This window comes from Hyperolius riggenbachi, chromosome 10 (genome assembly GCF_040937935.1).
Source record: "Hyperolius riggenbachi isolate aHypRig1 chromosome 10, aHypRig1.pri, whole genome shotgun sequence".
Lineage (NCBI taxonomy): Eukaryota > Metazoa > Chordata > Amphibia > Anura > Hyperoliidae > Hyperolius > Hyperolius riggenbachi.
In genome coordinates, this window is record NC_090655.1 from 216,678,753 (window position 1) to 216,705,855 (window position 27,103).

Genomic DNA, 27,103 nt, shown 5'->3' on the forward strand with positions numbered 1-27,103 from the left:
TTTGTACAGAAGTGGACCTGACAAAAGACTTGGCCATCTTCTTACACAGGTAGACCTGGCAAATGACCCTGCTATGTTTCTACAGAGGTAGACCTGGAAAATGACCCTGCCACCTTTCTACACAGGTAGACCTGGCAAAAGACCCTGCCATATTTTTAACGAGGTAGACCTGGAAAATGATCCTAGCCTCTTTCTACAGGGGTAAGCTTGGCAAATGGCCCTGCTATCTTTCTATAGAGATAGACCTGGTAAACGACCCTGTTATCTTCCTACAGATGTAGACCTAACAAATGACTTGGCTATCTTACTACAGAGGTAGATCAGGCAAATGAGCCTGCCATCTGGCAAATTACACTACCATATTTCTATAGAGGTAGATGTGGCAAATGACCCTAGTAGATAGTAAAAATCTGAAAGCTCTGACAAGTATTGGACTTATAAATAACAAACAACTTCTGAATATTGTACTGAAGGGAAAGACATAATATACTGTACAGGGTCCTAAGGACAGCCCTGTACAGTACAGCAATATAAATATTTGCTCAAGTAGCAACAGGTAATGTATCGATTTTAAAATAAAAACCTCCCCAACCAGGTTATGTGGGAGGTACTAGTGTGAACCACATCGGGATGCTGGGGTCCTTGCTGATCCCCCATCTCCTCATGTGTATGTCTCAGGGAGGGGTGCAGCTATCCAGCACAAAGGTGGGACTAGGAGAGCGTAATACACCTGGGTGAGTAGATAATTCCGAGGGGCAGTGTTATCAACCACCTCAGGTCCTAAAGACATACATAGGATGCAAATATATACAGTGACAACTTTCATATTTGCACCCTATGTATGTCTTTCTTAGTATGTTGTTTGAGCAACTGCTGTGAGTAGTATTGCACAGGACCTGAGGTGGTTGATAACACTGCCCCTCGGACTTATCTGCCAAAAGGAGTATTTGAAGGGCGCTGCTGTTATTTTCAACTGAACTGATATATCCTCCAGCTGCCTGGTCCTCATGGTATGGGGTGTCCCTTTAGCCCCTGCCAAGTATCAAAAAGAATAAAACTAGAAGAGGACGGCACTGGTATATACGTTTCTAAGTGACTTTATTGAGGTTAGAAATATATTGAGTCAATGTGCATGGACTCTAAAAAATATATAAGTATCTGACTTATCTACTCACCCAGTTGTATTACGCTCTCCTTGTCCCACCTGTGTGCTGGATAGCTACACCCCTCCTTGAGACCTTTAAGGTGGCCACTAACAATCCAATTTCTAGCGACAAATCCATCGAGCGATCAAAAATTCTGATCGGAAGTGAAATATTGTAATACATCGTTCACTACACCATCAACGAACCAATCTTTGCTTCCTATCTATCATAACCAACAAGAAAATCCATATTTTGGTTCGATGAAAATTCATTCAGCCGACATTTTTTTCACTCGATTGTGCCCACCAACTGAGATTATTTACAACCAATCTGATCAAAATTTCTGATCGCTCGAACGATTTTTCGCTAGAAATTGGACCGTTAGTGTCCACCTTTACACGGGGAGGTGGGGGATCAGCAAGGACCCCAGCACACCTGTGTGGTTCACACCAGTCCCTCCCACATAACCCGGTTGGGGAGGTTTTTATTTTAATATCGATACATTGCTGTCACGGAACAGTCGTGAGAAACGTGGGCGAATTGGAAGGACCATTACAGGAATCAGAAATGACATCCCTGGGGGTTTTTTCTTTTTTTTTCTTTTTTCTCTCTTTCCCTCCTTCCACCAAAAGGGCCTTAGCCATCTGGAGAGAGTCCCTGGCTATAAGCTGTGCTGATGGCCCATCCATCAGGTATAGGTGACAAGCACCATGACAGAAGCAATCTAGAGTGGAAAAACTCAGACACTCGGGCTCCTTCCCCAGCAGGGGAGCCGACATGTGGCTTGCTGCTGCCAGCTTCAAAAACAACCTCACCTAGGGATGACCTGCTGTCAATCCCAGATGCAGATCATATTCCATAAACTGCTATATGTGTCATATTTTCTGTGTTGCCAGGCTGGCAGACCCTCCAAACTAACAGAGCATGTAGGGCCCTGTCTGGCGCTGGTTCTGAGAACATTTCAGAACATTCTGAGGTAAAGACTGTCAGTTAGGCAGTTCGAAAGTGCCCTGATGATACCACAGGGGTCCCACCCCTCATGTTTGGTATCAGGCTGCTGGGTAAATCGAGGCAGACCTGAAAATATTAGTAAATCTGCCCTGACCTGTACGGTTCTGTGAGATAGAGCCCATATGTGGTTAAGACATGATTTCTTGTCCCCAGGACAAGGGGAGGACTCATCTCATGTTCTAAGGGGGTGTGTGGCCCTGCCCTCACTCCCTCCTACTGGATCAGGGGCATAAGAATGGCAGAGGAGACAAACTCAGGGTCCTCCACCCTGAAACATCTTGAACTCATCTGTGCCAGCTTGAGGATATGCTGGCATCCACCTGATCTGAACTCTGAACTTTGATTGAAACCAAGAACTTTATGATTCTTCCCACAAAAAGGACATCTTTCCAGGAACTAAGTATTTTTTCTCCCTTCTTTTATTTTTCATACTGGCTATTACTGTTTTAATAATTGTTGATTTTAATAATTGTCTGTATATATTAATTATTTATATTGCCGTGAATAAACGACTTTATCAAAGTCATTCACTGTCCGCTACCCTGCTTATCAGCCGCACAACTGAACCAGACCTCTGGAGAGACGCTACTACTATTGTATTGTGGTTAACTAGACAGAATAGAGTGTGTTTAACCGTTTTTTATTCGCAGGACTAGTCAGTCAGTGGGCTCCTCGGTCCCATGGTAACCGAGGTGGTGGCAGATACCCTGAAATCGTGTAAAGTTGTAATTACCCATATCTCACGGGCTCCCTTCTGGTTTGTCTGCGGTTTGTCCCAACGGTTCCTGCGCATTGACTGCGACCAGAGTTCGCACGATCCGTGCGCTGGCACCGTTTGGAAGGCCATTTGCGATCTGACCACCAGGGCTCCTGTGACAATTGCCTGTTGCTACTTGAGCAAAAAATTATATCTCTGTACTGCACGCCCTGTACAGTACAGGGATATAATTTTTTTTCTCCTTAAGACCCCATATATTATAAGCATTGGACTAGTTTATGAGGGATTATCAGGGTTTCCTTTATTTTCTAAAGCACTTACTGAATGGCAGTACCTCAGTCCAACTGCTAAAATAGTGTGCAAACAAGTAGGGAGGCCAGCCGGTATCTTTGTATAGATTTCCAGTAAGGGCTTTGGTAAAAAAATAAAAGGAAATACTGAGAATCCTCATAAAGAGAAGGACTAGTCAAAAACAAACCACAGTGAGACTCCTGCCAAATACGCGCAATACTTGAAGAAGTGGGCCAGTACCCCGAAAACGAGTTGTTACGTGACAATAAAATCCAGTAGAATAAGAGATTGTGATACAATTTACCTCCAACCTAATTATATGTTTTTGATTACCTACTTGGGCACCACCTAAACAAGTGCTCCTAGAACTAGGCTGTGTTCTTTTTTCTTACTAAAGGTTTAGAATCCAGGGTTCTAAATAACAGGTTGTCTACAGTTGGGATTTTTAACCATTAAAAAAATGTGGGAAGAGGACAAAATATACAGTTGTCTACTTCTTTAGTTTGCTTTAATGTCAATGTACATTTAGAAATTTCAGTTTGTATTTAGTTCTGAGGGTCTCAATGACCTCATCTGGTTCTACGGAGCCTCTTTACTCATGTATCATCTTTTATTTGTGGAGAATACTTATCTCTCTCACTTATTACAAATTAAAAGAAAGGTATAAAAAGAACTGATAAAAAAACTGATTTTCTGACGTTTAACCAATTCCAGCTACAGAGAAGGCTAGACATGCTATGACATCTCCTTGTTCTATGCATAGTGCTGACAACACCAAATAGATGGCAGCTCCCATGCACAGAAAAAAAAAATAAAAAAAAAGGCTGCAGAAATGTGGTATGGGAAAAAGTAACAGTGGAAACATATTGTAGCAAGCAACTACTTCAAGAAGAAGAGAACATCATCATATTTGAAGAATGCATTAAGAAAGGATTGTTTCAAGTAGTCTCATCACATTCTAGATTACAATTAGTTCTGAGAAATCAGGTTTCAAAACCTTGAACGATGTTGTGCAATGGCTGTAGACTTGTCTGGTTTTTTAACAGTTGCAACATTTTTAGGCAATTTGTCTACTTTGGACTGCCATACTGGTTTTAGAAGACCTTTGGCCACATTTACAACATCCATCATTATGGTTTTGACATGTTCATTGTTTGTTGGCTCGTATATTTTACGCACATACCATTTTTTTTGTAATCTGGAGTATACTAGTTTTGTTATGGGAGTTCCAGCTGGAGCACTTGTCGATGTTTTCAAAACAGCCTGAGGACGATTTGTGTTTCTATTATTAGATAAAATTGCTAACTTGGTTCTAGCCTCCATGGAATTCATTGGATAGTGATGTTGTTTGGTTCTGTACTTTAACACCAGGCTGTGAAATGACTCAAGGGCTCCCGTACGGCAATAAAAAACTAGATGTTTCAAATCCCTGTCCATCTGTGGACATAGGATGACGTCCCGAAGTGCTATGTAAGCCAGACTTGGTTTGCTAAGCCAGGGTCGACTAACGTCATCTCCAGTCAGCTCACCATGCTTACATCCACTTTCTACGTCGCCATTCTTCCACTGATGAATGTTGCACACATGGTTTAAAACGCCATGCCAGCGATCACGAAACACCTCAATGTTGCCCTTACATGTCCTGCTGCACCAGTAAAAGTGATTAAGAATGGGGCTTATCCAGTCTTTAATGATTTCACAGCCAGCAGGTCTTGAGGCATTTAGTAATTTTTTCTTGATAGACTTGCTGTAGTGCCACAAGTCAAACTGATGGTTGATGTCGCTGTAATCAGTTCTCATTATTTTTTTAATGCCTGGGTGACTGTCGGTCCCGATCATATGAACATCATATTTCTCTTCTCTAATTCGGTCAACACATGTTTTAAACCCAAGCTTTTCCATCGCTACGGAGGACGTGGTCTGAGACACTTGTACAGCCTCAAAGTCCAGGATGAGGGAAGTCTGCATATCCATCATGGTATACACGCAATATTTAGCATTAAAGCCAGGGCTGTCGCATTGGCCATCGCCAATCAAATACAGCGGTTTATGGCTAATTATTGAGGACACTCGCTCTTTTTCTAGAAGCCAATTGTGATCTATTGCTCCAAAAATGGCTCCGATTTGATAGTTAGAAAAACTCTGGGAGCCAAAAATTTTTATATTCATCAGATCAAACATTTCTTTTACTTTTGTATACGATGAACCGCTGCAAACGATGGCAGATGCAAGTAGTAAGTTTCCCACTGCAACACTCTGGATGCGTGGCTGACTTTGCCAGAGTAGAAAGTTGTGGCCACCTGCACAGGTTGCAAAGACTTTTAAAAGTGTCCCCACCATTCTCTTATCGAATTTTGTCAATCTTTCAAAACAGCAATCTACTGTGCAGCAACGTTTCCTTAAAAGCTCATCAAGGCAAGATTCAAAAACAATGAATTTGCGTTCCATAACCACATTCTTCTCACCCGTGGTAATGTCACTTGGCTTATCTGAAGCATCCAGTTCTGAGTCTGCATAATCAGAGTCACTTACTTCACTTAGGTGAGGCGCATATGAAGCATCAGAAGGGGTTTTTCTCTTTTTAAAAATTGGTTCATCTATTGATGAGGTATCAGAGAGAGGAGTTATTAATGGTTCATCCACTGGTGAAGTTTCAGAGAGAGAAGTTAACATTTCCACTGTAGATTCCAGTATGACCGGTGAAGGCGGTGCCTCAATATGCATATCAGCTCCCAGGTCCTGGAAATCGGTTAATGGTGAAAACCATAGAGATGACCTCTTTGGGTGTGATTCAGCATTAAAACTCATCTCCTTGTTCTCAGCATTTTGACATGGCTGAAGTGACGGTATATTGGTAACAGAGTATTTACAGGGCGACCTAACATTCCAAAGCTGGCCTGCAATAGAGACCTGATTCGGTATAGCTCTAATAGCATCTTTAAAAAAGAATGAAGAATATCTGTGTTTTCCAGGAGTTCTATATTTGGGTTTGTAAGTTGCAGGAGAAGATCCTCTAGTATCCTCTGAAAAGCCTGAACAATGTGCATCATATCCATGATCTCTGTATATGTCGTTGTAAGTTATAGTAGAAAGGAGATCAGAAAAGTGATTGAAGGGAGACGTCCCACTGTCTTCCAAAGTGCAGGAAGAATTCAAGTCAGGTCCAGGATCTCCGTCTATGTCTCTGTAGCTTGCACCAGAAAGGTCATTGGAGGGAGAGGTCCCACTGTCTTTGTCTATGTCTCCGTAGCTTGCAGCAGAAAGGTGATTAGGTGTGGAGCTTCTGATATCATCCAAAACATATGGAGTGTATAAATCATATCTATGATCGCTATATATGTCTTTGTAACTTGCCGCCAATGAATAGGATACTTCTGCAGCTAAAGGTGAGAAATCATTTTGATCTGTTTGGGAGGATGCATCCACATAAGACTTTCTGTATGAATGGCAGGAGCAAAAACAGTGTTTAGGCAAACCCGTAGAGGTTTTGGTCAACTCCTGTGATTTTCTATCTTTCATAGTAGTGTTCTCAGGCATTAGAGTAGGGGTAGCATGAGGCCACAATTTTCGTTTACAACCCTTACGGTAGGACTCTGCAGTGAAATGTGTGGAGCATATCCTAAACCTATCTCCTCGTCTATCGTTAAATATTTCCAGGACAGCGCTCTCCATAGATTCTTCATCTAGACCTCCGGCAGTCAGCCATCGTTTTATAGCGTCTATGTCTCTTGGAAAATGATGAAGGACAACATCGGGAAATTCCGATTTCATGCCCGTGCCATGGGGACAATCTTTAACCACGCACTTGGGCATTTTCCTACATGCTAAGCAGAAACAATAATGATTATTGTAAGATGGCAAAGTAGTTTGTAAAGTGGAATTATACTCCCCAAACTAAAATTTCAATAACTTCTCTTAGTTACGGAAAGGAACATTTGAAAGCATTTCCAAGTATAAAACTATGTGTAAAATTGTTTATTTTCACTTCAGAGAGGAGAAAAAGCTGGCTTATCTCTGGTCCCTTGACAAGGGCAAGAATCTCCCTGCGCCTGGGTCTTTACTTTGCCCCTCTTCCATTCCCTCCCTCTGCTGAATACACACATCACCCTGGCAACACAGAAAAGGAGGAGGCAGAGTGAAGACACAGGCACAAGGAGGGCTGGTGCACACCAAAAAACGCTAGCAGATCCGCAAAGTGCTAGCAGTTTTTGAAACGCTTTTTCTTATTTTTCTGTAGCATTTCACCTAGCATTTTGCGGTTTTGGGAAGCATTTTTGGTGTAGTAGATTTCATATATTGTTACAGTAAAGCTGTTACTGAACAGCTTCTGTAACAAAAACGCCTGCAAAACTGCTCTGAACTGCCGTTTTTCAGAGCGGTTTGCGTTTTTCCTATACTTTACATTGGAGGCAGAAACGCCTCCACAATCCAAAATCTGCAGCAGCCCGGGAGTATGTGTTTCTGCAAAACGACTCCCGCTCTGGTGTGCACCAGCCCATTGAAATACATTACCCTAGTGTATCTGCAGCTGCAAGCGGATCCAAAAACGCTGCCGAACCGCTCTGGTGTGCACTAGGCCAGAGATTCTTGCCTTCTTGCTGAGGAACCGGAGATAAGTCGGCTTCTACTGCTCTCTGCATTAAATAAACAATTTTCCAGAGAATACTTGGGAATGCGTTTAAATGTTTTTTTTTGGTTTTTTTCAAGTAACTGGGAGAAGTTACTGTTTTAGGACTATATATATATATATATATATATATATATATATATATATATATATATATATATATATATATCTATATATCTATATATATATATATATATATATATATATATAGATATATATATATATATATATATATATATATATAGATATATATATATACACATACACACACATTTTACCCCTGAAAGTGGCCATACATTGGTCGATTTTTTAATCCGATCGATTATTATACCCGTTAAATAAATCAAATGGATCAAATATCGAGCTGTCATTTTGATGTAGAATCCATTCTTATCGACCGATATATGATCAATTTCTTAAAATGATATGATTGAGTATGTCGGGTTATTTCAATCAATGGAACGAGTATCGAGAGCTTTTCATTATGTATTCGATCAACCTTTACTCGATCAGATTGATGAAGGTGCTTATTTTGTGATTAAAGGTGCAAAAATTAACAAAAATGGATTCTAGTATATGGTTAAAAAAATTGATTCATGTTTGATGGATTCATTTATTTTGAATCGATTCTAAGAATCGATAGGTCAATCGATCATCCTATATTCGAACAGTGTATGGTCAGCATAAGAATAAATGAAAGAGAGCACTTAAAAATGATGTTCCACACAGGTGAAATATCATTAAAGTAAACTTGAAACAATGAAAAAAAAATAAAAAGCAGATGCTTACCAAAGTAGAGGGAAGCCTCTGTATAGTCCAGAGGCTTCTTTGAACCTCCTTGACCCTTCTGCTGCTGGCTAGGACCCTCTTTACCTCTGTGATCGCACTCTCATCTGTATATGAGCACGGTCGTACTGCATCAGTGTCAGTAAGATTTACACCTCGTGCGCGGAGGAAAAAGCCATGAACGAGCAGCTTTGTGCCACTGTGCAGGCGCCAACCAACATGTTTGACAATTTTGTCAAATGTGTTATAGAGGAACCCAGTGCTGCAACGAAAGGGTTTACCACGAAAGGACAACTGTAGTGAGAAGTACATGGAGGCTGCCATATTTATTTTCTCTTAAAGAGACACTGAAGCGAAAAAAAAAAATGTATGATATTATGATTTGTATGTGTAGCACAGCTTAGAAATAAAACATTAAGATCAGATACATCAGTGTAATTGTATCCAGTACAGGAAGAGTTAAGAAACTCCAGTTGTAATCTCTATGCAAAAAAGCCATTAATCTCTACGACTTTAAAGTTGTGGAGAGGGCTGTCTTCTGACTTTTATTATCTTAACTGTAAATGAACAGTTTTCTTTTTCTCTGCCAGAGGAGAGGTCATTAGTTCACAGACTGCTCTGAAAGAATCATTTTGAATGCTGAGTGTTGTGTAATCTGCACATATTAGAGAATGATGCAATGTTAGAAAACACACTATATACCTGAAAATAAAAATATGAGAATATTTTCTTTGCTGCTAATCTTCTAGTAATTATTCATAGTACACAACCAATTCATTATATCATATTTTTTTTTTCGCTTCAGTGTCTCTTTAAAGCGGACCTGAACTTAGAAGTCCTCTCCTCTCTAAAAGATAACCTTAAAACAAAAAAAAAATCTCTTTGTTACAGCTGTTACTGTTACAAGTCCTAAAATAAATCTGCAGTGTTTCTACTTCCTGATTCATAGTAGCAGACATATTGCTAACATCCAGTGCTTTTTCAAATGAGCTTATTGCCATCTCTGCCATGGCAGTCATGTGACACAGGGGAGAGATCCGATTACAACTTGTGATTAGACAAAAATGAGCGTGAATTAGACAGGCTAAACTCTCTAAATACATATAGGTAGCATTTCTCTGTGTTTTCCTTTTGTCCTGTGCAAGAGTTCAAGTCCACTTTAAACAATACCAGTTGCCTGACAGCCCTGCTGATCTAATTGGCTGCAGTAGTGTCTGAATAACACCAGAAACAAGCATGTGGCTAGTCAGATATCACAATAATGTCAGAAACATCTGATCTGCTGCATGCTGGTTCAGGGTCTATAGCTAAAAATATTCGAGGCAGAGGATCAGCAGGGCTGCCAGGCAACTGGTATTGCTTATAAGGAAATAAATATTGCCATATCCCTCTTGCTACTGTTATCCTCTACGGAGATTGGAGAAGCCTCTGGACAATCCAAAGGCTTCCCACTAAAGAGGTAAGTATCTAGATTTATTTATCTTTTATCTTCTTTTATCTATGCTTTAAGCACCAGGACCCCATAGTACATTTCAAATACAATCTTATACATTATTTCTTCTGCCTCAGCATGGAAACGAGCACCATGCGCCATCCACATCTCTTCTAGCTGCATGATAGGAGGAGCATGTGACTGTATACCATTTACAGTGGTCGGATCTATTCACATAGCTATATGCGAAAAGACCCAGAGTGGTGGCGTGGCTTAGTGCCAACAAAGAAGTATATCTCCACAGCCAGACAGTTCAGAAGAGATGAGCTACGTGGGTGCTAGTTTTGGGCTAGACTTGGAACTGTATAGCTCTAAATGGTGGCTAGGGTGAGCTTTAACCAGTGTTTAAAAACTATAACCACAACCCCCACCCCCTCAACGTTTTTAAAAAATTGCCCTTCAAAAGCTATAATTTGCAAATGATACTCTCTGTAGACAGCTGGCCGACTTACCTATGTCAAGAGGTTTGAAGATGAACAGATAATCTGCATAACAGGTCAAAGTATGATAAGTTTACCTAAAAAAAGCAAAAAACAAAACAGTGTCTAAATGCTGACTAGGATAAACTGTTAATCAATGGTTATATTCAAAGCTTAAATTGCAGTGTTGGCTATTATGGATCCTTTTGTTTAGTTCCTCTTTAATACAGATATTCTTTTAAATTGGTGTGCGCTTTGGCGAAATTGCATTTGTTGCACATTAAATATATTTCTTTTTTTTAAACATATTTATTATTTTTATCCCAACAAGTAAGTGTACAGGAGATATTACACATAAATTTGGAACAAACAGAGCCATTTCCAAGATATGCAGCGCATTAAGTCTTACTCATAGTAAACGATTGTTTGTTCCCAGAATATACAATTATTGAATTCTTTGTCCCCTATTAACCCCCCCCCCCCCCCATCCCCTTAACCCGCCCCCCCCTTCTGTCATCTCTGAGAGCCACTTATCAGATAGATTATCTCCTATGCGATATCTAGACGACCCAAGGACCCCTGCAAATGTTCTATAAGATACCATTTGGTATATTTGAAGTGATCATCAATGGCATTGTATTTTTTTTTTTGTACGTTTGAGTGCAATTTGTGTTTTTGCATGGCAGGTCTGCTTTTTTTTCTGTGTGATAGACTGGGGGGAGGGGGCTGGAAGAATCCCCAGATAAATTAAACTCCAATTTCTACCCCTGCCTTGTGTATCCTTCAAATGCATCTCAACACCTATGTATAAAAACATAAAACAAACCTCCCCATAGAGTGGGCCATTGGTGGTGTGGAGGCACACTACTTACTTAAGTGGAGGCCACTCCCCTTACACCTCCCTTCCCCATCTATATGGGATCCCCAAGGAGAGACATAGCTGCAGCATCTTGAAGGTCCTGCTGGTGAAGAGAGCATGGCTAGAGATGTAGTCCTTTGGTTTAAGTACATCTTCCGATATGCGTTGCGGCGGTCTGAGGTACATGATTTCCCCGGGAGCTTGAATATGCGGTTCTCCCTGGGGAAGATGGCAGATCCCATTTTGACAGGTTGCTAGGGGAGCTGCACCATAGGTAAGTAATGCCAAACACTACCACCAATGTCCCACTACACTGCTAACCTTCCTTATGGGGAGGTTAATTTTATATCTTTTCATTTATAACCTGTAGGTGCTCCGGTCCTTTTAAGTAGCTTTGTCAGCTATTCTCAATTGTTGTGGCAATTAATTCAGAAATTCATCAATTAACTCATAAGGTATATAAACCGCAACATTCCTGACAAAGCCATGGAATGCTGAAACACATAGCAACATCACTGGCACACGGAGGTCTGCTGCTGGAGCCTTGGTTTGTAACATCTGGGATGGCCAGAGCTAGTGGCCACAACACTGCAGGAGGCGGCAGACACAGTTGACGGGCATTTGCCCTTCTTAAGCCTATTTCTGCTCACTTCTAGTAAGTGTAGCTTTTAAATTGTTACAGATCTCTTATGCTATGCACACACAACTATTATTTCGGACATGATCGATCAGCTCCCGATCAATTAAGGGATCGACTCGTGCCTGCGCAGTACAGCACATTCCACTGGGATCGGCTATTTCCACCAGCGCCTGAGGGGAAGCTTGTACCATGCCTGTGCAGGAGCGTGGATTGGCAAATATTGCCGCAAGCTAAAGCTCCTACTAGGCCTGTACCACCAGATTTTCGGGGCTTGACATCGCTGGATCCCCGAAGAAGAGGAGGACGGGAAGCCTCTTTAGGATCAAGAGGCTTCCCCCTACCAAGGTAGGTACTGCCCAGGGGCACTTTTTATTTTCTTTACAGGATTTCTCTAAACCTAAACCTTTTTGTAGATTTTCAATACAAAATAAAACTTTGGGATTCTAAAGAAAACAGTCCTGGGAGGATAGGTACAATTATTTATCTCAAAGCTTATTTTTAGTTCAGGTTTGCTTAAAAGTGTACATGAGGTGGTTTTGTAAGTAACAAATTAGACACAAAGGCATGTTTCCATCTGAAGGACATGCCTCTGGCCCCCCTCCCCCACTCTCAGACTCTCTTGTACCGCACTAGACTCACCCTGACAACCCCCCCCCCCCCCTTCCCCCACCAGAATCTACTGACAAGCAGATTGGCAGTAGACTAGCAGGGTATGGTGCTTCTGCTTAACGCCCCTTCCCAGCCTCTCAGGCCATCTCATTTGCTCTTCGCCGCCTATTCCCCGCCTCTCCCCTGCCCCTTCCATGTCTCACATAGCTCTGTGAGCACAGAGCTGATTCTGCAGCATTGTGACCCCAGGGTCATTTTTTTCCCACAGAAACAAAACTGCAGGATATCGAGCAAAAGGAGCAGCGGTAAGGGGCTCTATCTGATTCAGTCAGTCCTCTGGATCAGGTAGTATCCTTTTTTTTTTTTTACTTTATTTACCGGCTCAGGTTTGCTTTGACACCCGAGGTGACATGTGACATAATGAGATAAGCATGTGTATGTACAGTGCCAAGCACACACATAACTATGCTGTGTTTTTTTTTTCTTTTTCTACCTGAAAGAGTTAAACATCAGGAATGCAAGTGACAGTTTCTCGGCAGGCAGTTTATTTTCACCTGTGGTGTCTTTAAAAAGAGAGTCTGAAGCAAGAATAAATCTGGCTTCAGACCTCATAGATAGCAGGGGCATGTGTGTCCCTGCTAAACCGCCGCTATCGCGCCGATAAACGGGGGTCCCTTCACCCCCAAATCCCCTCGGTGCAGCGGGGGAGCGCTTCCTGGTTGGGGCAGGGCTAACCGCCGCAGCCCTGCCCCACGTGCGTCTGTCAGCGCGTATCTCTGTCTCTCCCCCGCCCCTCTCAGTCTTCCTTCACTGAGAGGGGCGGGGCAGAGGCGGCGATGCGCCGCTGATAGACGCGACTGGAGACAGGGCTGCAGCCGTTAGCCCTGCCTCCAGGAATGACCAAGTCTACGACCAAGTCTTGCGGGGGTGGGTTTGGGGGTGAAGGGACCCCCGTTTAGCGGCGTGATAGCTGCGGTTTAGCAGGGGCACACATGCCCCTGCTAACTATGAGCTCTGAAGCGAGATTTATTCTCGCTTCAGAGTCTCTTCAAGCAATTTGTAAGGTGTCAATTGATGAAAAAAACCGGCTAATGTATTATTCTGCACGATCCCTCACTTTACAGCATTTTTTTCAAATGGTACTGTATGAACAGTGAAAATGAAAATATGTCAGCTACTCTACCACCTACCTTCTGCTGTTTCAAGAAATGCCTCATTTGTTTTGGGGACACGTCTCTTCCTCAGGACCACATCGCTGAGGTAATGTTTGCTTTGTACAAAACTGCAGTTTCTTCTGCTAAGTCAACCACACGATTACATTTCAGCTGACATTACTCCCGCAGGAAATCTCTCATTATCGCCATCTGAGATGTCAAGGAACTGGGTAAACTCTGCATGGACATCAAAAATGTCACCAAGACAACACTAAACAAAACAACAAACTCACAAATTTCAAAACGCTTACTCATGTATTGCTTTTCACTGATTTACATAGCTTTGCTGTCAGTTATTACGGAAGAGTGGTGAGGTGAACTGCATTTAATTTAGGATTTCGGGCGGTGGGAGGAGCATTACAAGGAGGCATCAAGGGGTCGGTGATGAGGACCTGGGGACTTGTGATCTGCAGCAGCAGATACAGTGGTTTTCAAAAGTATTCGTCCCTCTTGTAGTTTTCCACATTTTGTCACATTACTGCCACAAATCAATTTTATTGGAATTCCACGTGAAAGACCAATACAAAGTGGTGTACACGTGAGAAGTGGAACGAAAATCATACAGGATTCCAAACAGTAAAAAAAAAAAAATAACAGCAAAGTGGGGTGTGCGTAATTATTCAGCCCCCTGAGTCAATACTTTGTAGAACCACCTTTTGCTGCAATTACAGCTGCCAGTCTTTTAGGGTATGTCTCTACCAGCTTTGCACATCTAGAGACTGAAATCCTTACCCATTTTTCTTTGCAAAACAGCTTCAGCTCAGTCAGATTAGATGGACAGTGTTTGTGAACAGCAGTTTTCAGATCTTGCCACAGATTCTCGATTGGATTTAGATCTGGACTTTGACTGGGCCATTCTAACACATGGATATGTTTTGTTTTAACCACTTCACCACTGAGGGGTTTTACCCCCTGAGCACCAGAGCAATTTTCACCTTTCAGCGCTCCTTCCATTCATTAGTCTATAACTTTATTATTACTTATCGCAATGAAATGAACTATATCTTGTTTTTTCCGCCACCAATTAGGCTTTCTTTAGGTGGGACATTATGCTAAGAATTATTTTATTCTAAATGTGTTTTAATGGGAAAATAGGAAAAATGTGGGAAAAAATTAATTATTTTCCAGTTTTCGGCCATTATAGTTTTTAAATAATGCATGCTACTGTAATTAAAACCCATGAAATGTATTTGCCCTTTTGTCCCGGTTATAAAACCGTTTAAGTTATGTCCCTATCACAATGTTTGGCGCCAATATTTTATTTGGAAATAAAGGTGCATTTTTTTCAGTTTTGCGTCCATCCCTAATTACAAGCCCATAGTTTATAAAGTAACAGTGTTATACCCTCTTGACATAAATATTTAAAAAGTTCAGTCCCTAAGGTAACTATTTATGTATTTTTTTTAATTGTAAATTTTTTTCGCAGGAAGTACAAGGAGGCTGTGTTTGTTTTTTTTCACAATGATCGCGCTGCCCATCGGAGAGCAGCGGATCATTGCGGGGCTTAGATCAACGAACGGGAATGGATTTTCCCGTTCATTGATCTCCGGGCGAGCGGGCGGCGGTGTGTTTACTAGTGGCGGGTGGCGTGTTTACGAGCGGGAGCGCGGGCAGCGGCCGGAGCGCGGAAAGTACGGATTTCTCCGTCCCTGGGGGTTAAAGGATGGAAAAAGGGACGGAGAAATTCGTACGGGCGGGGGTAAAGTGGTTAAACCATTCCATTGTTGCCCTGACTTGATGTTTAGGGTCGTTGTCCTGCTGGAAAGTGAACCTCTGCCCCAGTCTCAAGTCTTTTGCAGACTCCAAGAGGTTTTCTTCCAAGATTGCCCTGTATTTGGCTCCATCCATCTTCCCATCAACTCTGACCAGCTTCCCTGTCCCTGCTGAAGAGAAGCACCCCTAGAGCATGATGCTGCCACCACCATATTTGACAGTGGGGATGGTGCGTTCAGAGTGATGTGCAGTGTTAGTTTTCCGCCACACATAGCGCTTTGCGTTTTGGCCAAAAAGTTCCATTTTGGTTTCATCTGACCAGAGTACCTTCTTCCACATTTGCTGTCCCCCCACTGCAAACGGGACCTCTTATGCTTTTCTGTTAACAATGGCTTTCTTCTTGCCACTCTTCCATAAAGGCCAACTTTGTGCAGTGCACGACTAATAGTTGTCCTATGGACAGATTCCCCCACCTGAGCTGTAGATCTCTGCAGCTCGTCCAGAGTCACCATGGGCCTCTTGACTACATTTCTGATCAGCGCTCTCCTTGTTCGGCCTGTGAATTTAGGTGGACGGCCTTGTCTTGGTAGGTTTACAGTTGTGCCATACTCCTTCCATTTCTGAATGATCGCTTGAACAGTGCTCCGTGGGATGTTCAAGGCTTTGGAAATCTTTTTGTAGCCTACGCCTGCTTTAAATTTCTCAATAACTTTATCCCTGACCTGTCTGGTGTGTTCTTTGGACTTCATGGTGTTGTTGCTCCCAATATTCTCTTATACAACCTCTGAGGCCGTCACAGAGAAGCTGTATTTGTACTGACATTAGATTACACACAGGTGCACTCGATTAAGTCATTAGCACTCATAGGGCAATGTCTATGGGCTATTGACTGCATTAAGACCAAAGGGGGCTGAATAATTACACACACCCCACTTTGCGGTTATTTATTTGTAAAAAATGTTTGGAATCATGTATGGTTTTCGTTCCACTTCTCACATGTACACCACTTTGTATTGGTCTTTCACTACAATTTTCCTTCAGATCGATGGATCTATAAGATAATTTCCAACCACTCCGATCGAAATTCCGATTGATTTTGCTATCGATTTTGTTACTTAGCAATGCAAAATCGATCGAGAACAATTTGGATGTCTACTCTACACATGATGCAATCAGATCACTGGTCGATCTGAAGGAAAATTGTACCATGGGTATGAGGCTTAACCACTTGCCGACCGCCCCCAGCCGATGGGCGGCGGCAAAGACTGGGCCCAAACGACCGCAATACGCCCATCGGCGGGGGCGGCTGCGGGAGTGGCTATGCGGCGATCGCGTCATTCGTGACGCGATCAGCCGCCGGGGACTGGCTCCGCCCACCGCTCGTAGTAACCCGCCGGCCGTTCGGAAGCGCCGGCGGGTTACTAGCACCCGGATCGCCGCATTTACATTGTATAATAGGCTTTGTAATGTATACAAAGCCTATTATACTGGCTGCCTCCTGCCCTGGTGGTCCCAGTGTCCGAGGGACCACCAGGGCAGGCTGCAGCCACCCTAGTCTGCACCCAAGCACACTGATTTCCCCCCCCTGCCCCCTGATCGCCCACAGCACCCCTCAGACCCCCCCCCCCTGCCCACCCCCCAGACCACTGTTTGCACCCAGTCACCCCCCTAATCACCCATCAATCACTCCCTGTCACTATCTGTCAACGCTATTTTTTTTTATCCCCCCCTGCCCACTGCCCCCTCCTGATCACCCCCCACCCCTCAGATTCTCCCCAGACCCCCCCCCCCCCCCGTGTACTGTATGCATCTATCCCCCCTGATCACCTGTCAATCACCCGTCAATCACCCGTCAATCACCCCCTGTCACTGTTACCCATCAATCAGCCCCTAACCTGCCCCTTGCGGGCAATCTGATCACCCACCCACACCAATAGATCGCCCGCAGATCCGACATCAGATCACCTCCCAAGTGCAGTGTTTACATCTCTTCTCTCCTCTAAACACCCACTAATTACCCATCAATCACCTATCAATCACCCCCTATCACCACCTGTCACTGTTACCCATCAGATTAGACCCTAATCTACCCCTTGCGGGCACCCAATCACCCGCCCACACGCTCAGATTGCCCTCAGACCCCCCTTTATCAATTCGCCAGTGCAATATTTTCATCTGTTATTCCCTGTAATAACCCACTGATCACCTGTCAATCACCTATCAATCACCCCCTGTCACTGCCACCCATCAATCACCCCCTGTCACTGCCACCCATCAATCAGCCCCTAACCTGCCCCTTGCGGGCAATCTGATCACCCACCCACACCAATAGATCGCCCGCAGATCCGACATCAGATCACCTCCCAAGTGCAGTGTTTACATCTCTTCTCTCCTCTAAACACCCACTAATTACCCATCAATCACCCCCTATCACCACCTGTCACGGTTACCCATCAGATTAGACCCTAATCTGCCCCTTGCGGGCACCCAATCACCCGCCCACACCTCAGAACGTCCTCAGACCCCAGCCCTGATCACCTCGCTAGTGCATTGCTTGCATCTATTTCCCCCCTCTAATCACACCTTGAGACACCCATCAATCACCTCCTGTCACCCCCTAGCACACCTACCCATCAGATCAGGCCCTAATTTGCCCCGTGTGGGCTCCTGATCACTCGGCCAAACCCTCAGGTCCCCCTCAGACCCCCTTCCGATCACCTCCCCAGTGCATTGATTGCATCTATTTTCCCCTCTAACCGCCCCCTGAGACACCCATCAATCACCTCCTGTCACCCCCCTAGCACTCCTATCCATCAGATCAGGCCCAAAACATCCTGTCATCTAAGAGGCCACCCTGCTTATGACCGGTTCCACAAAATTTGCCCCCTCATAGACCACCTGTCATCAAAATTTGCAGATGCTTATACCCCTGATCAGTCATTTTGAGAAATTTGGTTTCCAGACTACTCACAGTTTTGGGCCCGTAAAATGCCAGGGCAGTATAGGAACCCCACAAGTGACCCCATTTTAGAAAGAAGACACCCCAAGGTATTCTGTTAGGTGTATGATGAGTTCATAGAAGATTTTATTTTTTGTCAAAAGTTAGCGGAAATTAGATTTTTATTGTTTTTTTCACAAAGTGTCATTTTTCACTAACTTGTGACAAAAAATAAAATCTTCTATGAACTCACCATACCCCTAACGGAATACCTTGGGGTGTCTTCTTTCTAAAATGGGGTCACTTGTGGGGTTCCTATACTGCCCTGGCATTTTAGGGGCCCTAAACCGTGAGGAGTAGTCTAGAAAACAAATGCCTCAAAATGACCTGTGAATAGGACGTTGGGCCCCTTAGCGCACCTAGGCTGCAAAAAAGTGTCACACGTGGTATCGCCATACTCAGGAGAAGTAGTATAATGTGTTTTGTGGTGTATTTTTACACATACCCATGCTGGGTGGGAGAAATCTCTCTGTAAATGGACAATTGTGTGTAAAAAAAAAATCAAAAATGAGTCATTTACAGAGATATTTCTCCCACCCAGCATGGTTATATGTAAAAATACACCACAAAACACATTATACTACTTCTTCTGAGTACGGCGATACCACATGTGTGACACTTTTTTGCAGCCTAACTGTGCTAAGGGGCCCAAAGTCCAATGAGTACCTTTAGGATTTCACAGGTCATTTTGAGACATTTGGGTTCAAGACTACTCCTCACGGTTTAGGGCCCCTAAAATGCCAGGGCAGTATAGGAACCCCACAAGTGACCCCATTTTAGAAAGAAGACACCCCAAGGTATTCTGTTAGGTGTATGATGAGTTCATAGAAGATTTTATTTTTTGTCACAAGTTAGCGGAAATTGATAGGTATTGTTTTTTTTTTCACAAAGTGTCATTTTCCGCTAACTTGTGACAAAAAAAAAATCTTCTATGAACTCACCATACTCCTAACAGAATACCTTGGGGTGTCTTCTTTCTAAAATGGGGTCACTTGTGGGGTTCCTATACTGCCCTGGCATTTTAGGGGCCCTAAACCGTGAGCAGTAGTCTAGAATCCAAATGCCTCAAAATGACCTGTAAATAGGACGTTAGGCCCCTTAGCGCTCCTAGGTTGCAAAAAAGTGTCACACACGTACTCAGAAGAAGTAGTATATTGTGTTTTGGGGTGTATTTTTACACATACCCATGCTGGGTGGGAGAAATATCTCTGTAAGGGCTGGTGCACACCAAAACCCGCTAGCAGATCCGCAAAATGCTAGCAGATTTTTAAACGCTTTTTTTTATTTTTATGAGGCGTTTTGCTAGCGTTTTGCGGATTGCTGCTGCGGTTTTCAGTATAGTAGATTTCATATATTGTTACAGTAAAGCTGTTACTGAACAGTTTCTGTAACAAAAACGCCTGCAAAACCGCTCTGAAGTGCCGTTTTTCAGAGCGGTTTGCGTTTTTCCTATACTTAACATTGAGGCAGAAACGCATCCGAAATCCAAAAAATGCCTCACCCAGGCATTTTTCGTTTCTGCAAAACGCCTGCCGCTCTGGTGTGCACCACCCCATTGAGATACATTGACCAAGCAGATCCGCAGCCGCAAGCGGATCTGAAAACGCGGAAAAAGCCGCTCGGTGTGCACCAGCCCTCAAAGGACAATTGTGTGTAAAAAAAATCAAACAATTGTCATTTACAGAGATATTTCTCCCACCCAGCATGGGTATGTGTAAAAATACACCCCAAAACACATTATACTACTTCTCCTGAGTACGGCGGTACCACATGTGTGGCACTTTTTTGCACCCTAAGTGCGCTAAGAGGCCCAAAGTCCAATGAGTACCTTTAGGATTTCACAGGTCATTTTGCGACATTTGGTTTCAAGACTACTCCTCACGGTTTAGGGCCCCTAAAATGCCAGGGCAGTATAGGAACCCCACAAATGACCCCATTTTAGAAAGAAGACACCCCAAGGTATTCCGTTAGGAGTATGGTGAGTTCATAGAAGATTTTATTTTTTGTCACAAGTTAGCGGAAAATGACACTTTGTGAAAAAAAACAATTAAAATCAATTTCCGCTAACTTGTGACAAAAAAAAAAAATCTTCTATGAACTCACCATCCTCCTAACGGAATACCTTGGGGTGTCTTCTTTCTAAAATGGGGTAATTTGTGGGGTTCCTATACTGTCCTGGCATTTTAGGGGCCCTAAACCGTGAGGAGTAGTCTTGAAACGAAATTTCTTAAAATGACCTGTGAAATCCTAAAGGTACTCATTGAACTTTGGGCCCCTTAGCGCAGTTAGGGTGCAAAAAAGTGCCACACATGTGGTATCGCCGTACTCAGGAGAAGGAGTATAATGTGTTTTGGGGTGTATTTTTCCACATACCCATGCTGAGTGGGAGAAATATCTCTATAAATAGACAATTGTGTGTAAAAAAAATAAAACAATTGTCATTTACGGAGATATTTCTCCCACCCAGCATGGGTATGTGTAAAAATACACCCCAAAACACATTATACTACTTCTCCTGAGTACGGCAATACCACATGTGTGGCACTTTTTTGCAGCCTAACTGCGCTAAGGGGCCAAAAGTCCAATGAGCATCTTTAGGCTTTACAGGGGTGCTTACAATTAGGCACCCCCCAAAATGCCAGGACAGTGAACACACCCCACAAATGACCCCATTTTGGAAAGTAGATACTTCAAGGTATTCAGAGAGGAGCATAGTGAGTCCGTGGCAGATTTCATTTTTTTTTGTCGCAAGTTAGAAGAAATGGAAACTTTTTTTTTTCTTGCCAGAAAGTGTCATATTCCGCTAACTTGTGACAAAAAATAAAATCTTCTATGAACTCACCATGCCTCTCACTGAATACTTTGGGATGTCTTCTTTCCAAAATGGGGTCATTTGGGGGGTATTTGTACTATCCTGGAATTTTAGCCCATCACGAAACCTGACAGGTGCGCAGAAAAGTCAGAGATGCTTGAAAATGGGAAAATTCACTTTTGGCACCATAGTTTGTAAACGCTATAACTTTTACCCAATCCAATAAATATACACTGAATGTTTTTTTTTTTATCAAAGACATGTAGCAGAATAACTTTCGCGCTCAAATGTATAGGAAATTTTACTTTATTTGAAAAATGTCAGCACAGCAAGTTAAAAAAAAGTCATTTTTTTGCCAAAATTCATGTATTTTTTGATGAATATAATAAAAACTAAAACTCGCAGCAGCAATCAAATAGCAGCAAAAGAAAGCTGTATTAGTGACAAGAAAAGGAGGTAAAATTCCTTTAGGTGGTAGGTTGTATGACCGAGCAATAAACCGTGAAAGCTGCAGTGGTCTGAATGGAGAAAAAGGCTCTGGTCCTTAACCACCTTAGCGGTATGGACGAGCTCAGCTCGTCCATTACCGCCAGAGGGTGCCGCTCAGGCCCTGCTGGGCCGATTTTGATAAAATAAAAAGCAGCACATGCAGCCGGCACTTTGCCAGCCGCGTGTGCTGCCTGATCGCCGCCGCTCTCAGCGGCGAAAGAGGGTCCCCCCAGCCGCCCGAGCCCTGCGCAGCCGGAACAAATAGTTCCGGCCAGCGCTAAGGGCTGGATCGGAGGCGGCTGACGTCAGGACGTCGGCTGAAGTCCATGACGTCACTCCGCTCGTCGCCATGGCGACGAGGAAAGCCAAACAAGGAAGGCTGCTCATTGCAGCCTTCCTTGTTACTTATGCTTGCCGGAGGCGATCGGAAGAACGCCTCCGGAGCGCCCTCTAGTGGGCTTTCATGCAGCCAACTTTCAGTTGGCTGCATGAAATAGTTTTTTTTTTATTAAAAAAAAAAACTCCCGCAGCCGCCCTGGCGATCTCAATAGAACGCCAGGGTGGTTAAGGGGCGAAAAGACTGTGGTCCTCAAGTGGTTAAAGGAGTGATCCAATCTGTAAAAAAAATAAAAAAATCCACTTACCTGGGGCTTCCTCCAGCCCATGGCATCCGTCCTGTGCACTCGCCACAGCTCCGGTGGCTCCCGGGCCTCTCCGCTGGCGCAGCAGACCTGGCCTGGTCGGGTTCCCTGGTCGGCTTCTTCTGTGCTCCACGGCGCGGGCCACGTAGTTTCCCCGACGTCATCAAGACGGCACTGCGCCTGCGCAGTACCGTCTTGATGACGTCGGACAGACCACGTGACCCGCGTGGTGGAGCGCAGAAGAAGCCGACCCAGAACCAGACCTGGCGAGGTCGGCTACGTCAGCGGGAGCCACCGGAGCTGCAACGAGGGCACAGGACGGATGCCACGGGCTGGAGGAAGCCCCAGGTAAGTGGATCTTACAGCTTGGATGTATCCTTTAAGAGATACAGAACAGCATAATAACCTTTAAAAAAACATTTGTTACAGCTGATACGAATCCTGAAATAAATCTGCACTGTTTCTATTTCCTGATTCATGGAAGCAGGCATATTGTTAACAGCCTGTGCTTTCAAATTAGCTTATCTGCCATCTCTGCCATGGCACAGGGGAGAGATCAAATGGGGAGGGGGATTAGACAGGCTAAACTCTCTAAATACATAAAGGGTGCATTTCTTTATGTTTTCCTTCTGTCCTGTGCAAGAGTTAAGGACCAATTTAAAGTGGCCAATCACCAACTGCCTGTTCGAATCAATGGCAAGTACAGGTCATCATTTTGATCAAATGTTCATACTTCTGCTCCCTCCCTGATTGCCAACATTCCATCTATCTTCAGGGAAAATCACCCTGACCAGTGATAAGGTGAGATGGTAAAATTCAGTATAACAGTAAGCAGAGCGAGCAATGAAGTTTTACAGCAAATGAATTACCAGAATTTTGGGGTTTGATGCCTAGCCCTAAAACCACTCAGGTGGTGCCTAACCCTAAGACCCCCCCCTAGTAATGCCGTAACGTCCCCCGATCCCCGCTAACAATAATGCAATAAATTTCAATTTAATTGCAGTCGTCCGCTAAATAGCGTAACGGCTTTCTATATTATAATATATAACAATTGTGCCCACGTATACCGATAAACAACAATTGCGCCCATATATACCAATAAATAACAATTGCACCCATTTAAGGTCTTGACTTTTTCAACTGCTCCTACTGTGCTGCTCATCTATATACAGTATCTGTTTTATATAAATCTTTATGAGCATGAAGAAGCAATAGCTTGTTAAATGTGGGGCACATGCAACTTACAGAGAAGCAGGGAATATGGATGATGCCTCCTGCAGAATTTCTCAGCGTTCCACAGCTACTCATAATGTGTTCCAGCTTCCCAAGTACCCCCTTCCTCCATTGTGTCTCCCAGCTTTCCAAAGAGTGTCTTCTAGCTTCCCAATGCCCCAATAGTGTCATACCAGCTTTCTAATGCTCTACTTCCCTATAACTTTCCCTGGTGTCTAGTGGCCCCCCTCCAGGGTTGCCACCTCATTCCTTTAAATACCCGCACATATGAATTATACATGCCTTGTTAGATGCAGTTTCGGCACTGAATGTGTGAGTAGCCCAAGAACTTGTATAATTCATATGTGTTGATATTTAAAGGGATGAAGCGGCAACCCTGCTTTCCCCCCTATATATTTCTATGCTGTCTAGTGGCAGCGACTTCCCGCCCTACACATTTCACTGGTGGCCAGTGGCAGTGACTTCCTCCCCCCCTACACATTTCACTGGTGGCCAGTGGCAGTGACTTCCTCCCCCCCTACACATTTCACTGGTGTCTAGTGAGCGTTGCCACCTCATCCTTTTAACCACTTGAGGACCACAGTTTTAAACCCCCCTAATGACCAGGCCATTTTATGTAAAATGGGCCACTGCAGCTTTAAGGCCAAGCTACAGGGCCACACAATACAGCACACTAGAGATTCTTCCCCCCTTTTCTCCCCACCAACAGAGCTCTCTGTTGGTGGGGTCTGATCACCCCCCAGATGTTTGTTTGTCTATTTTTGTGTTTATGTGTTTTTTTTGTTATTAAAAAAAGGTGTTTTTTTTTTAAAATCATTATTGTAAACCCCCCTCCCTCCCCCTGCCATCCAATCCCCGTGATCAGCTGTCATAGGAGTCAGCCTATGACAGCCGATCAGTTCTGTGCCTCAGGAGGGGACAGCCGTGTCACACGGCTGTCCCCAGTACAGCGCTGCTGCAGATCGCAGCGCTGTACAATGGAATTAGACGGCGGTTTTGCCATCTTAGTCTCGGAGACTGAAGGCGGAGCTCGACTCTGCCCACTAAGCAGGAGATGCACGCGATCTCCTGCAAAACAGAGCCCCAGGACTTCACGCCGGTCGGCGTTAGGCGGCCCTGGCGTGGCGCAGACGGCTACTAAACACAGACACATCTAAGTTATACGGGTTCTGGGGCTACTCACACATAATCAGTGCCTAAATTGCATCTAACTAGCCACAAGGCATGTATAATTCATGTGTGTCCGTATTTAAAGGGTTAAGGTGGCAACCCTGTTCCCTGGTGTCTAGCGGCAGTGTCTCTCCTCCCCCATAAATTTCCCCGGTGTCTAGTGGCTCCCCTCCCCCATACATTTCCATGGTGTCTATTAGCAGTGACCACCTGCCTCCTATACATATCCCTGGTGTCTGGTGGCAGTGGCCTTCCTTCCTACCCTTATGCGCAGTTTTGCTTATGAACATCCACTACAGGCCCTTCCTTTAGTTCATTCAACTGACAGACAAATATTAAAGACTGAGGGCTCGTTTCCACTATAGCGAATCCGCATGCAGGCACCGCATGCGGATTCGCATAGGCAATACAAGTGGATGGGATTGTTTCAACTTGTGCGTCGTGCGGGTGCGTTTTGGTGTGCGGGGTAAATCTGCACGGCAGAGCCGTCAGATTTCGCGTGCGGCTGGAATGCGGGCGAATCGCCCGCAATGCTTTTAATAGAGAAATCGCATGCGGCTTTGTCATGCGGTTTTCCCAGCGATTTCGCATGTACGGCTATGACAATTTACACAGGCAGTGACATGGTTAAATTCGCCTGCTTCTTAGCCATGCAAAATCGCATGCGGAATCGCGGGGAAAACAGCATGCAGAAACGCATCCGCATGCGATTTCGTCCGTGGTGGAATCCAGGCGATTCCGCAACGCAACAGTGGAAACGAGCCCTTAGAGAAAAGGGGCAGGGTGCGGGACCGCAAAAAGACAACTAGCATCCCGAAGAAGTTTAGGTACAGCCAGTAACCTAGCCCACCATGGGCTTAATTCACCAAATATCTCACTTTAGGGGTACTTTAAGTGACATAGCTCTGATTTACCATCACCGTGCAAAGAAAAAGGAAAGTGAATATGAAAACTGCCTGGTTGCACTAAGGAACTCCTCTTTTACTCCACGTTTTTAAGCTTGATAAAGCAGGTTCAATAATATCAGAGTTTCACTGGTACAGTCTATTGCCACACACAATCAGGTTAGCAGACTTAGGAGAAAATGGCAGTCTTACTCTTGTCGACTTTAAAATAACATAATAATGCATTATTTAACCCCAAACAAAAACCCACACAGAAAGCATTATCCTTACCACCTCCGAGCTACACCAAAATGTCTGCCTGTATAATCAGGGGCACGTTCTCACGTCACGTGGAAGGTGTTGTTGAATACAAAGCTCTTGATCTAAGATCTGTCATCATTTTACTGTTTCACTTTCTATAAATCAACAGGTCCCAGGAGACAAACAGTAAATTGTACTATGATAAAATGGCAGTAGTACAGAGAACAATAATTAGAGGTATGAATAGTTGGTTGAGGGGAAACAGTCCATATATGGGCATCACCACGGTAATTGACAGCTGTGGAACGCATCCAGCGGAAGCGCAGAGGCCACACACTGGAAGTGGGATGAAAACAATGCTAACACAGCCTGAGGAAGAGAAGCATTGATACTAGATAGAATGATGCACTGTGGCGCAGGCATTTTCAGTAGCGATATATATGGAGTATAAGGAAAGGCACAAGTATGAAAATAAAGAAGCCTTATCACCTCTGCCGCATTCTAGATGCCTAAATTAAGTGGAGTAATGGTCAGAGAGGTCAGGAAAGAAGGTAGAAAAGAGGAAGCAGGTCAGGCAGTGTGGCAGATGTGATCAGAGAGGTCGTGTCAGGGGGCACACTGATGTAGAGTAAAATAGGCAGACGTTTAGTGCTGAAAGTAGACAGATTAACAAGAACAAAAAATAACTGGAAGTCAGAAAGAAAACCGGAAATACCAGTACAGGGAAATCAGTTTTTCTACAGTATGTACTAATCGGGACTGTAACAGACTCCAGCGAAAAAAGCAGGCAGTTAATATCTGACAGAACCTAAAGGTTGTGGACTAGTCCATCTCCCCATGTGGGAATTCTCAGGGTTTTCTTTGTTACTGTACTGTACTAGCAGTGCATTATGCGTTCCATAACTTCTTAGCTGCTTTCCGTTTGCCATAGTGACTCTCTCATTAGACGAATAAAGGTCCTCCTCTACTGCTTACAAGAACCCAATGAAAACAAACACTTGAGAGCGAATTTACAGTACCTAAATACTGTAGATCGGTGGCCATTTTGTGAAGGCAGTTTTTTTCTTTGTTAGTGATGTCTATGGAATTAT

General features: G+C 43.8%; 1 protein-coding gene across 1 annotated transcript; it reads right to left on the reverse strand.

Annotated features, from left to right (window-relative positions):
- Positions 1-1,628: 1,628 nt before the first annotated feature.
- LOC137534459 (uncharacterized) lies at positions 1,629-26,237 on the reverse strand. Its single transcript, XM_068255958.1, has 4 exons — positions 26,043-26,237; positions 13,788-13,988; positions 10,523-10,587; positions 1,629-6,989 (listed from the first exon to the last, which is right to left on the reverse strand). Exon 4 carries the CDS (start codon positions 6,976-6,978, stop codon positions 4,156-4,158), a length of 2,823 nt encoding a protein of 940 aa, XP_068112059.1. The 5' UTR covers positions 6,979-6,989; positions 10,523-10,587; positions 13,788-13,988; positions 26,043-26,237; the 3' UTR covers positions 1,629-4,155.
- Positions 26,238-27,103: the final 866 nt, after the last annotated feature.

Coding starts and splice junctions, on each gene's coding strand:
- LOC137534459 (XM_068255958.1), bottom strand. CDS start 6,978: ATGCCCAAGTGCGTGGTTAAAGATTGTCCCCATGGCACGGGCATGAAA.